Source organism: Arachis hypogaea, chromosome 16 (assembly GCF_003086295.3).
Source record: "Arachis hypogaea cultivar Tifrunner chromosome 16, arahy.Tifrunner.gnm2.J5K5, whole genome shotgun sequence".
Taxonomy (NCBI): domain Eukaryota; kingdom Viridiplantae; phylum Streptophyta; class Magnoliopsida; order Fabales; family Fabaceae; genus Arachis; species Arachis hypogaea.
In genome coordinates this window covers 31,863,656-31,876,872 of record NC_092051.1, presented here as the reverse complement: position 1 = coordinate 31,876,872, position 13,217 = coordinate 31,863,656, and the positions used below count along the sequence as shown (strand labels likewise).

Here is a 13,217-nt window from a genome sequence, read left to right as displayed (position 1 = left end):
TAATAGAATATTTTAATAACAAAATAATACTGAAAATTTTTTTGGCGTCCAACCATTATGAAAATTACTTCATGTTATCATGTCTTTGAGAATTTTTGTTAAATAGTAATTTTAATTGGCAAATTTAGTTTGATTTGTTTACTACTTGTTTAGTGTTTAAAATTTATAAGTTCATATACTAACAAGTATTTTAATATATTTTAAATTATTATTTAATTATTATTTTGATAATTAAATTATAAAATTTGATTTGATCAAATAAATCATCTAAATGGAATTTGAATTTATTTTAAAGATTATTTGAAAGTTAAAACATTCAAATTCTTTTGTTTATATATCAACTAGTATTTTTACTCGTAATAACATTACAGAAATATAATTTTTTTAAGATTATGGTACACTTTGTTTTGATAGTACAGATTATGTATAGCACAAAAGATTTATAAAATCAAACTACTTTTATAAAAAAAAAGTCCTAGATCAACAAAAGTCTCTGGCTAAGTAGACCAATGTATCTGTAGATAAAAAATCAAATAATAAGATTTTTAGTTATTATTTTTATATGAAAAGTCTAATTTTTTATTAATAATTAATTTTAACATTCGTTATCTAAAATTTAAAATAATTTAACGTGTATACTTTTACATTTAATTAGGTGTTAACTGTTAAGTTTGATGCACAAATAAAAATAATTAATTTTTATATTTGTTATTTAAAAATAATATTTTTTTCTCTATGTATATAAAAATATAATTAGATATTAGCATAAAAAAATTATACTGATAGTTATAAAATTAACTCAAAATTAATTTTTTTAAAACAATTGAATCTTGATTCTAACTTTTAATTATAACATTAGTATTCTCTCCAAATTATATGTAATAAATATTTGAAAGAAGAGAAATGAAAATATAGATTAAAAAGATAAGCGGTAAAAATTTAAAACTAAATAAAAAACTAAAAAACTATATATGTATATAATAACACTAATAATAATATTTTTATTTAAATTATATTATTTTGTTCATTTTGTTTTATGTAGAAGAGAAAAATAGAAAAAGTAGAGAATGAGAGAAAAAAGAGAGGAAGATAAAGATGAAAAATAAGAGTGAAAGTGAGAGTTTGTTAATTTTGAAAGAAAAAATATTTATTTTAATTGTAAAAAAATATCGAATGACATATTTTGATTTGTCAAATTACTAATATAAAATATAAATTATATATAGAATAAAATTAGTAGAGAGAAATAGAAAAATGGAGAGAGGTAGATGAGAGAATTTAGGAAGGAAGTTTATTAATTTTGAAAAAAATATTTTCTCTCAATTTTAATAAGAGAGTGTCATGTGACACATTTGATTATTAAATTAGATACTAATATATGATACATAATATAGGTATATTTTAATTTTAATTTTAATGCAATTAAAGAATGTCATGTTGCACATTTTAATTGTCAAATTAGTAATTAGTCATTGATATTGATAGGGGTGGCAATGTGTAGGGTAGGGTAGGATAGAATTTGGATCCAACCCTAACCCTACCCGCGTGTTGAGATTTTTATATAAACTCAACCCTACCCTACCTGCAAGTTGAGAATTTTTCAACCCTAACCCTACCCGCTCTTAACCCGCGGGTACCCGACCCTTTCCGCGGGTTATAAAAAAGATACAATTTTATTATATAATTTGATGATAATTTAAAATATAACTGATTTTTACGTAAAAAAATATTGAATTACCAATTAATAATTTTTTTTAGTGGCTAAGGATATTTTACATTTAGTGAGAGGTATTTGATTCAACATCCACTTAAAACATATTTTTATATAAGTATATAACATATCCATATATATAGAGTGCGGGTTGGTCGAGTAGGGTTGATGCTCAACCCGCACCCTACCCGACCTGCACGAGAACCCTACACGCACCCAACCTTACCCGCTGCGAATCGGGTTGGGTACCCACGGATATGGTACATATTGCCACCACTAGATATTGATAATGATATATAAAATAAATAGAGTGGTTGAAGGAACGAGAGAAATAGAGGAAGGAAGAGGGAGGATAGGAGAATTCTTTAATTTTAGAAGGAAAGATTTGAATTCAATTGCAATGAGATTGGTTGTAAAATTAGTAAGAAGAAGAGGAAAATTTCTTAATTTTGGAGAAAAAAAATTTGATTCTAATTGCAATGAGAGAGTGATATGTAACACATTTTAGTTGTAAAATTAGAGATATATAATAGATAATAGATATTTTGCTATAAAAAAATTTCAAGCCTTTTATAATTTATTTTTTTCACATTAATCAAGCAATCAAAACTCAATATATAAAATTTTACTTTACTTTATTAAATATTTTTTCTTTCTCCTAATTATCTATCTTTGAACAAATCATAAATCGTACGATATTAAAAACTAAAATTTATTAGATATAGTTAGATATCATGTTTTTTTATTTTTAAAATTTTAATTTGAAGGTAATTTTTTTTTATGAAATCACAACTTTTAATACTTAAGAGGCCAAAATAGGTTTAAAATATATAGTATGTTCGAGGGTTATCCAATTTATACATATTTATGTGAATTTATGAAATTTACTCAAATTCATCCTAACTTATTTAAATCTAAATTACTAATTATTAAATTTATTTATTTTATTAATTTAAATTAGTAAACTTGTAAGAATTTAAAAGTTAACTTGAGAATTTAACAATTTTAGTTTTTAAAAAATAAAATCCGTAAAAACAAATTATGAATATATCAAATAAAAGTTTAAAAAAGAAAATTATCAATTTGGTCTCAAAAATAAAAGATTAACAAAATAATATATGAAAAGAATATTATTTAATTGTTAATATTAAATACATACTTTAATTAAGATAGACTCTTTATTTATAGTGAACAAACTTATATGCTAAAAACAAAAATAAAAAAACATATATTACACGATATATATTGAAAATAGTTTTAAACTTGTAAAAAAATCTTAATAATTAATAAAAATTGTGAGAAAGAGTTGAGATTTACAAGGTAAAAAAAATAGTTCAGATAAAAATAAAAAATACATTTAACGTAAAAAACAATTTTTAGTAGTAGGATCCAAAATATTTTTTTTTCTTTGGTTCAGTTTGTGTATATTCACTTATATAGAAGTGAAATATTTAAGTAAAATATTTTTACATATTTTTCATATATAAAATTGTAAAATATGACTAAAATTTTTAATATATATTTTTGCTATTTTGTTAGTGAAATATGAAAATGATATATAAAATAATAAATTTTAAGATTTTTCACAAATTAAAAATTTTTTAGAGAAATAAAAAAAGAGCAAAATTAAATATTCTAACATTATTTTTTATCGATTTTTTAATAAATTTTTAATTCTATAAAATTCATGATAACATATGTATTTAAGAGTTAATTTAAAAAAATAAAAAATAAAGTTTTATTGTTAAAAATGGTTTAGAAAAAAAATGGCTTGACATAATTTATATAAATTATTGACAGATAGGCTCATTGTATATTACCATGAAACAGTTTCAAATTGGGTAGGTTGGACATTTTCATCAATTTCAAACTGAAAAAAGAAAAAATTCGTTGCAGACTTTTTGTAGACCTTTTATTATTGATATGTACAATATTTTTATTCACTAAATTTTAATCACATGTATTATTTAATATATATCTTAATGGTTGTAAAAATTAAAATACCATATTCCAAGCAAATAGAGTGACATATATGAACATTTTCTGTTTGTTTTACACATGGATATAGTATATAGTAGTGTTACATGAATAATCAATTTTAGTTGTTAGTTCATGCTTTCATATACATCTGTTAAAACATATTATTGTTTACTAAAATTTTCTTACATTAACAATTATCACCGTCATATCCAATAATGATTAAATTGAAATAGCTGTCTAAATAAATAACAAAGTTACACATTATATATTTATCTTTGAAAAGATAGAGATGCACATGCTTCTTTAATATCTCAAAGATTGGCTTTAAATCAAACTTGGACGGTTTGTCTTTCAGTTGCTGGAACATCAAATAATCAAACAAGTGGTTATATTATTTATTTCAATTTGACTGGATAACTAGCTAGAGTATCAACTAATTCTGTCAATTTTAATATAAAATTCAATATAATAAGTTCTATTAACACAAAAATACTATCCCACATACTTTTATTTAGACTAATCCTAACTTATCTTTTTATTTAAATGTGATTCAATCACATTACTCTTCTCTTACTTCTAACTACGCTACTGTCAAATTTCACCCAGTCGCATCGTCGTCTTCCATCATGTTCTGGCGACACCACTGCTACACCAAAAAACCGTGCGCTAACTCGACAGTGTCGCGAACATAGCCCTAGGAAGGCACCCTTCGCACGTCGTTGCTGCCTCCGCAGGACCCATCTCACGTGTCATTGATGCCTCATCATCGTACCAGACTTCTCGAGCCATTGTTGCCCTCGCGATCCCATCCCATCGCTGGCATTACGCAACCGATCCTGCAACGCCAACCCTGTGCTGAACGTGCTCTCCATAAAGCCACTTCCTGCATCCTCCGTTGCCGAAGACCATCACAACATGCATGCCAAGGATCGTTGGTAGTCACTTCACCGCCAATTGCAACGAAATCACCTACAAGATAAGTCCCCTTGTAGTTGAATGTTTTTTAATGCGGGCTTGCAGATGTTCTTTCTCTATTGATAGAAGTTTCTTTACTCTTTAAATGGATGTTTTTTTTATAGTATAGATGGATGTTTCTTATTATAGGATTGCGGATGTTCTTTTTATTTGGTGGATATTTTTTTACTTTTAGTTGCATGTATAAAATTTGGGATGTTTTCTTTTTGTTACTGAATGTTTCTTTTTATATTTTTTTGGGCCCTGCGGTGACACGGCAGTGGCACAGCACTTGCACGACGCCTGGTTGATGTCAACAGTCTGGCGACGCAATGTGAGAGCTCCCGACATACACGCAGCGATTACTTCTTCGTACGTGTATAGAGAATGGTTATGTGTTTAGAGAAGAATTAAATCTCTAATTCTAATTATTCAAAATTTTATTTTTTAAAATTAAAAGATTAATTGGTTAATAAGTTGTTTAAATTGGTTGGTGGGTGAGTTGCCCCTATACTTTTTTTACTATTTGTTTTTTTTTAGAAAATTGAACTAACCTGTTTCACTGACTGTATTGATATAAAAATTCTCACTTCTTTAGTCTTTATAATTACGTAGTTTGTGTCTTTATTTTTAGAGTTAAACATCAATCAATAATTATCGAAAAAGAAAATATATAGCGGGGTTATTATTTAGTGGTTTTAATTAATTTACTTAACTAATTCTACCTTTAAAAGGCATCTAATCTAATTAAGATAAAAGGAATAAGTAAAAAGGAGTGAGCAAATATCTAAAATTGGCACTTAAATTTATTGGATTTAAAATGGTTTTTAAGATTTTAATTAATTCAATTTAATAAATTATCAAATTTTTATTTATGACTCTTTGTAGTAGTTGGTTTTATCTTCGTTAGTTTGATTTTAAATGTATACTTACGTAGTTAGACAATAACAAAAGTCACATAATAAAAAATTTCAATAATTATCTGACATAGTTAAATTTTTATATTGAATTAATTTAACTCTATCTCATTACGATAAAAATGATTTAAACCCAAATTTGTCTTCCTTATAAGAACCCTTCTGAAATTTGTTATTGTCATTTTGAGCATGTCAAATATATAGTGACAGTCAAATTTTTTAATAGCTTCACTAAGTCTTGGTCATATGGAAAATGAACATAGGACAATCTAATATGATAATTTAGCATGTTGCTAGCGCGCGGAGATACATTCATAGAAAAAATTTTAAGTATTTAAAAAGGCAATTTACATAATAAAATGAGTGGAGCTCAAATTTATTTGATTATAACAATTGAAAATATTTTACACGTGTGTTCAAATTTATATTTATATAAATTTATACTTTATGCAGATTACACATTTATATGTAAACTGTTATATTTTACGATAGTTTACGTTCAATAAAATTAATGCATAATCTGTTTTATTCTGTTGTTGATTATGAAAATGAAAAATTATATATAATTTGTTATATCTCTACCACAGATTATAAATAAATTAAATGTTAAAATCTACTATTAATTATCACAGTTTATAAATAAATTAGACTAATATATAGATTGTCAAATTCACAATATCAAATGAAAAAATTAACCAAAAAAATCATGTCAATTATTTTTTTTGTTAATTTTTTGATGATATTGTACAATTTTATAATTGTTATTTTTTTATTTTTTTTAAATATTTTTTTATATAATATTTTTTCTAGCAGTCTTAGTATTATTTTTTAGTATTTTATAATTTTTTTTACTATTATTATTTATGGTTATTTTTTTGTTTAATTTACTCTACCTCACGGATTAATAATTCATATAATAAAAATATAATAACAATAGACATGATATACAAGAAAAATAATTATAAAATTAAACAATGTGACCAAAAACTTAATAGAAAAAATAAAAAATAATAATAAAAATTTTTCATCTTTAGATTTTTTTTTGTTATTTTTTTGGTTTGATATTGTGAATTTGTCACTCTATATAGTGGTCTCATCTGCTTATAAACCGCACGACTTTCAGCATCTGCTAGTTTGTTTAGTAGATATACACTAAATATAGTTTTTCATCTTCATAATCTGCAATAGAATATAGCAGATTATGCATTGATTTTGTTAAACATAAACTGTTATAGGGTGTAGTTGTTTATGTGTAAATATGTAATTCGTGATAGAGTGTAACGATTTATATAAATATAAATTTACACATGTATATAAAGCATTTCTAATGGTTATAATAACGTAAATTTGAATTTTAGTCATTTCATTTATATAAATTGTTCTATTTAAAAATATTAATATTTTAATAATTTTAACTGTTAATTTTAATTATAAAATTTACTTAAAATTAAATAGTTAAAATTTAAAAATACTTTAACATCAATATTTATAAAATACCTAAAATTCTTCCAACCCCATAAAATTAGGTCAATTAATTAAGGTTATTTCCATATAGCCATTTAAAATGTGATGCATGACTATAATTAAACTTCTCAACGAAATTATGAACGAAAAGAGTAGCGAATTAAATTATAACACCTAGCTTGCTTTTCCAATCCTACCAATACCAGTGAAAGGTGTTAATAGCTTCAACTAAGCTTCAACTACTTTAGGGTACTCCACTGTGTTATTCTTCAATTCATTTATTATCAATCAATAAATTACCAACTGTTAGTCTGTTACTGTGCTACATATATTATGACTACATATTTATGGGGCTTCCCATTTCTACAGTCACTGTTCACACTCCATCATTACTTACATTTACACGCATCTATTATTTATTAACTTTGAGGGATATTAATACCCCGTTATACTTTCGGGGTTAACTTCCTTTCTTATATTTTCTTCTTTGTCTTCTTGTGGACATATATGCACTTGTATTATTTTATTGATTTTATTTTATTTTATTAAATTAGAGTATTTTCTAAAGATCTAGAGCCTTTATAGAAATTTATAAATCGCTTACTAAAAGAACCTTTAAAATGATTAAAAAAAATTCAAACTGAAATTTTTTAAAACAATTATGTGGTACATACTAAAATTGACTACTAATACAAAATATATATTAAAAGACACAAAATATATTAAAAATAAATTAAATTATATAATTATACATATATTTATATATAAATATATGATTTGTTAATTTTAGTAGTTATTTTTGGTGTACACTTAATATTTTGGAATAAATACTGTTTTGATTCCTAAAATTTAGAGTCAAAATTAAAATCATCTTTAATTTTTTTCTAGTATAAAATAATTCTCAACGTTATATTTAATGTTAAAATCATCCTTTTAAATATAATAATTTTTTAAATAACAAAAATATTCTTTTGAGTTTGTTTTTTAGAAAAAAAGAGGAGTTAAATCTCAAATTCGTCCCTGAAAGATACCCCGATCTCCATATTAGTCCCCGAAAGATAAAGTTAATCAAAAGAGTCCCCGAAAGATACCCAAGTTAATCACGTTTGTCCTTCCGTCAATTCTCTTAGTGACATGGCTAACGTCTGCTGACGTGTTTCGTTAGCTTCCAACGTGGAAGAGGCCAACGTGTCATAACCGATTGCTGACAAGGTAAGTTTGGCAAAATAGTTCAAAAATCAGTCCCTAATTGTTTGAAACCTAATCCTAATTTCGACGATAAATACGTCGTCTTCAGCAATCAGTGGGCCATATGCCTGGGTTAGTGTTGAAATTGCTGGTTTGGGGCGACGATGGAGGCAGCAAATGGAGGCCGTGGTGATGGTGTGTCGTTCTACTACACTATGCCTCTGCCAACCTACATGTCTTCTTCTTCTTGTTCTTCTTGGATATCATCTGAACTTTGGAGATGGCTCAACTTAACTTTTTCCCTTTTTGATTGTGATGAGTCTTCTCTTGCGTCCTCTTCGTTAGCCTTCCTCTTCTCTCTATTACTATTTTCGTCATCCTCATTAGTCTTTGTCTTCTCTCCGTCACCGTTTTCTTCATCGACAGCCACTGCAGGCTGTTTGGCACTTGAATTATCTTCTGATTCCAACGGATGTTTTTGGATCAGACTGTTCAGCTTTATCTTTGTTGCTAGATGCTCTGTTCTTGGCTGATCTTTCGAATTCCTTCAGAAATGAGCGGACTTCTTCATTGTTAGCAAGATCCAAAGGAGTCTTTCCTGCCCTTGTCTTGGCAATAAAACTCGCCCCTTTCTTGGCCAAGTACCTAACAAGCTCCAGATGGGAACCTTGAGCTGCGTAGTGTAATGAATTCATGCCTTTGCGAGTACAAGCCTTGATGGATGCACCAGCTGCAACTAGAGCCTTAACAACTTCCAAATGCCCCTTCTGAGTGGCAAAGTGTATTGCGGCCATGTCATCCATAGCAGAAGCACCAACATCAGCCTTATTCTTGCACAGATAACTTACTATCTCTGCATGTCCAGCAAATGCTGCTAAATGAAGTCTATGGTCCAAAGCTAATTGTCAAAGAAACAAAGTGAAAATTACACATTAAGCACATAACAAAGTACCAAATCATTTTCAGATAAAACATGCAGCACAACTCTGTTCATGCAACAAAAAGATAAAAAGCATAAACAATAAGTCAACAGAGATTCCAATATAATGGTATTAGGGAAGCTAATCCACGATTCGATGCAGATAGGTCAAAAAGGAAAGGGAAGAAAATCACGGTGCAATGGATTCAATTATCATCAGGAAAGAACAAGTTAAACTTCAAAGCAAACGAATTGAATGGAGAATTTACCGTGGGAACCGAACAGAGTGTCAGGGTTCCTTTAGCAATTAGTAGTGATAATAAATGAGAGGAGGATACGGTGTTCTCGAATGCTTGTCTCTGGAATTAACAGCCAAAGGGTTTGAAGTCAAAATCATCTGAACAGCGACGAGATCACCGGACCTTGCCGCCGTATGGAGCTCGTCGCCGGTGCTTCTTCTCTGTGGGTTGCCTTTACCCATCTCCACACGTTCCTCTCTTGCTGCTTCACTTCACACACTTTAAAACCAACCAACCACAAAATCTCCATTCTGCCCACAAAACGACGCCGAATCATGACTATCAGGGCATTCACTCAAAACGGCGTCGTTTTCCTTCTCTGCCAGCGTGGCAGTTAACGTCACATATCAGCAGACGTTAGCCAAGTCATCAAGCGATTTGACAGAAGGACGAACCTGATTTAGTCGTCTATCTTTCAAGGACTCTTTTGATTAACTTTATTTTTCGGGGACTAATATAGAGATCGGAGTATCTTTCAGAGACGAATTTGAGTATTAACTCAAAAAAAGAGAGAAGAAAATTCTGCTTTCGTAAAAATTGAAATCTTTAAACTCTAACTTTATTAAACTCTAATTTCAGAAATCTGAACCCTAATTTGCTGGTGGTGACGGCGATGATGAATTTGCTTGGTGATGGTGGCAGCGAACATGGATGGGTTGCGAAAGAATTGAACAGCACAACACAGCAACAACAGCATTGCATAGAAAGTTGCAGTGAAAGGGAACAACACAGAAGCGGTGGCACAATAATATGAAAAAGCTACAGCAACAGAGGACAACATAGCGGTGGCGTCACAATGAAAAGGGACGGGAGGCGTGGGTGGTGCTGCCAAAAACGCAAAGAGAGTTTGCTAGTGGTGTGATAGGGGAGAAGAGGGAGCCAAACTGAGTTAAAACAAAAAATGGTCCTTGAAATTGGCATCGTGCACTAAAATCGTCCTTGATATTCCAATTGCACCATTACGTCCTTGAGATTGACAAAAATGTACTATGTTAGTCCCTGACCCATTTTCCATTTACGACATGATGACATGGCTTGATGACGTGGGCTGTTAGTGACACGTGTCACTCCATGATTTAGCCACGTGTAATGGTATAATGATGCGTTGACCAGTGACACGTGGCATCTTGATGTGGATGGTTGTGCCACAATGAGAAAAAATTGGTGAAGGGACTAGTTTGGTGCACGACATTCAATTTCAGGGACTAAAATGAGTCACTTAATGTAAAGTGAGGGACTAATTTGGTGCATCTACAATGATAACATAATGGATGACACGTGGACGAATACTATTGCAACACGTGGCATAACCATTCACATCAGCATGCCACATGTTACTAGTCAACACATCATCGTACCATTACATGTGGCCAAATCATGGAGTAACACGTGTCACTAACATCTCACGTCATCAACCCATGTCATCACGTCGTTAATGGAAAATGGGTTAGGGACTAATGTGGTATATTTTTGTCGATTTCAGGGATATAATTGGTACAATCAGAATCTTAGGGACGATTTTAGTTCACAACGCTAATTTTAGAGACTATTTTAGGGTTTAACTCGAGCCAAACTGCATGAAAAGAGCTGGCAAAAGAGAGGAAGGAAGAAATTGCAGAAGGTTTGGTGACGCAGTGGAGATAGCTCTGGCGGCAATATATATGGTGACTTGGAAGGATCGAAAATGTGAAAATATGGTGGAAAAGTGGTGATTTTAGAAGATGATAGAATGATAGATGATGGATGATGATGAAAGATAGAAGGAAGAATTTTTTTTATTTATCAAATTTTATAAAAAATAAAATTATTAAAAGGATGATTTTAAGCTTTTAACATTAAATATAACGTTTAGATCATTTTGAACAAAAAAAACAAAATTGTAGACGTTTTTAATTTTGATTTCGAATTGTAGAGATTAAAAGAATCGTATTTATCTCTAAATTTTTGTTATTAAAAAAAATATATATTATGAACATTCACCATTCATATTAACTTTTTTTTCGGTTCTATTGATTGATTTGATTCTAATTTATTACCTCATCATTGAAGAAATTTTAATCTTTGTCAAGAAATATATATCTTTCTAGTTTCTAAGTCAACAGTCCACCACATATTGGAACAAACCAATCAACCAAACGATAAGGGACTTTCAGAGTACGACACAGTGGAATGGGGAGTTTGGTTTCATAGCCCTTACAGGACCACTACTATGCAGATCCACGATCGCAGCTAATTAACTACGATGAACAAATTGTTTCACCAATTTTGAGAGAGAAAAAAACATATCTCAAAATTTGAGCACACTTAATTATGTCATTTCTCCAATAATATGATATGGGCATGTTCAGAACAACCATCACGATATCATAATCAATCAACATCATCATCAATTTTCCCCCACATGCTTATGGAGTGTTTTCAGCTATGAATTCGTCACAGTAGTCATGGTAGCCAATGACAATTTTGAAGATCAGTCAGCTTTCATAACCAATGAACATAACCAAAATAAGACCACATGGAAAATTAAAAGAAAACAAAAGAAACACAAAAAGAAATAATAAGAAACAAAAGAAAATAATATATAGACACAAAAAAAAAAAAACCAACATGTTAGAATTGAGAATAAACATTTAAATCACTCCTTAAAAAATTTTAAATTGGACACTTTAATTTTAAAAAACTTTTTAGAATAAATACACAAATTGATCTGCAAAAAATTTTTTGAAGATCGAATTGTTTTATAATAAAATTTATTAAGGACTTATTTGTCCAACACACATATAGAATAATTGATTTAAAATGTCTTAAGAATCAATCTATCCGATGATAGTAATTTTCAAAGACTTTTAGAAAATAAAAATTTGTTCGGAACTAAAATGGTTGATAAAAAATTCTATAAAGATTAACATAAGTATTTATTCAAATTTTTGTTATTATAGAGGTCTTTGAGACAAATTGGTCTCTCTGAAAGGAGGACTAATTTGTCTTTATAAATGTATTTGTTAGGAATCTAATTGTCTTATAATAAAATTTGTTAGAAATTTTTTTGTCTAATACGTATATTAAAAATTTGAGTAATTACTCAAATTAGTCCTTAAGATTCTTAAAATTGGACACTTTACTTCGATCTTTAGATTTCAAAATACACAAAATAGTCTCCAACGTTTACTTCTGTTACACACTACAATCCTTCCGTTAGTCACTAACGATAACTAATAACGTGAAATGTTAACTCGTACAAGTGACCGTTAAGTGTTCATAGATGCTATTCGGACAAATCAATCCCTAAGATGAATTATAAAAAAGTTCCCAAAAAGTAGGAAAAAAATCTTAAAAAATCCTGAAAAATTTTAAAAATTCAAAATAATCCTTTTCGATTGATTTATATATAATTATTTTTAAATTAATAAATTTTAATTTCTAAATTTTTAGTCTATTTATTTTAAATTTGATTATTTATATACAAAAACTTTTTATATATTTTAAAATAAATTATAAATTAATTTTGAAAAGACACTATTTTAAATAAAAATGAAATAAATAAACCTATATTTATTTTTGACCATGCAAGATATTAATTTAATTTAATTTATAGATACCATATTCTATGATCATTTTTTAATGATGAAGAAGAGAATAAGCTAGTATTATTTAAAAAGATAAGAGAACTCTCATTTAACATAAACTTTTTTACATAAACAATTGGAATATTTATGGAAATGTTTACGAAGTCATCACTTTAGAACTTGCATGAAATGGAACCAAGTCATCTATGAAGTTAAATT

The 13,217-nt window shown here is 28.4% G+C and overlaps 1 protein-coding gene across 1 annotated transcript; it reads right to left on the bottom strand.

Annotated features, from left to right (window-relative positions):
• Nucleotides 1-8,651: 8,651 nt before the first annotated feature.
• Nucleotides 8,652-9,626, bottom strand: LOC112757970 (uncharacterized). The gene is made up of 2 exons (XM_025806514.3): nucleotides 9,472-9,626; nucleotides 8,652-9,099 (listed from the first exon to the last, which is right to left on the bottom strand). Exons 1-2 carry the CDS (start codon nucleotides 9,612-9,614, stop codon nucleotides 8,667-8,669), a joined length of 576 nt encoding a protein of 191 aa, XP_025662299.1. The 5' UTR covers nucleotides 9,615-9,626; the 3' UTR covers nucleotides 8,652-8,666.
• Nucleotides 9,627-13,217: the final 3,591 nt, after the last annotated feature.

What these genes read in the sequence shown, in the direction of transcription:
- LOC112757970 (XM_025806514.3), bottom strand. Translation starts at nt 9,614, where the DNA reads ATGGGTAAAGGCAACCCACAGAGAAGAAGCACCGGCGACGAGCTCCAT. An exon ending in GACAAGCATTCGAGAACACC is followed by an intron (nt 9,100 to 9,471) that starts GTATCCTCCTCT and finishes TTTGGACCATAG; the next exon opens with ACTTCATTTAGCAGCATTTG.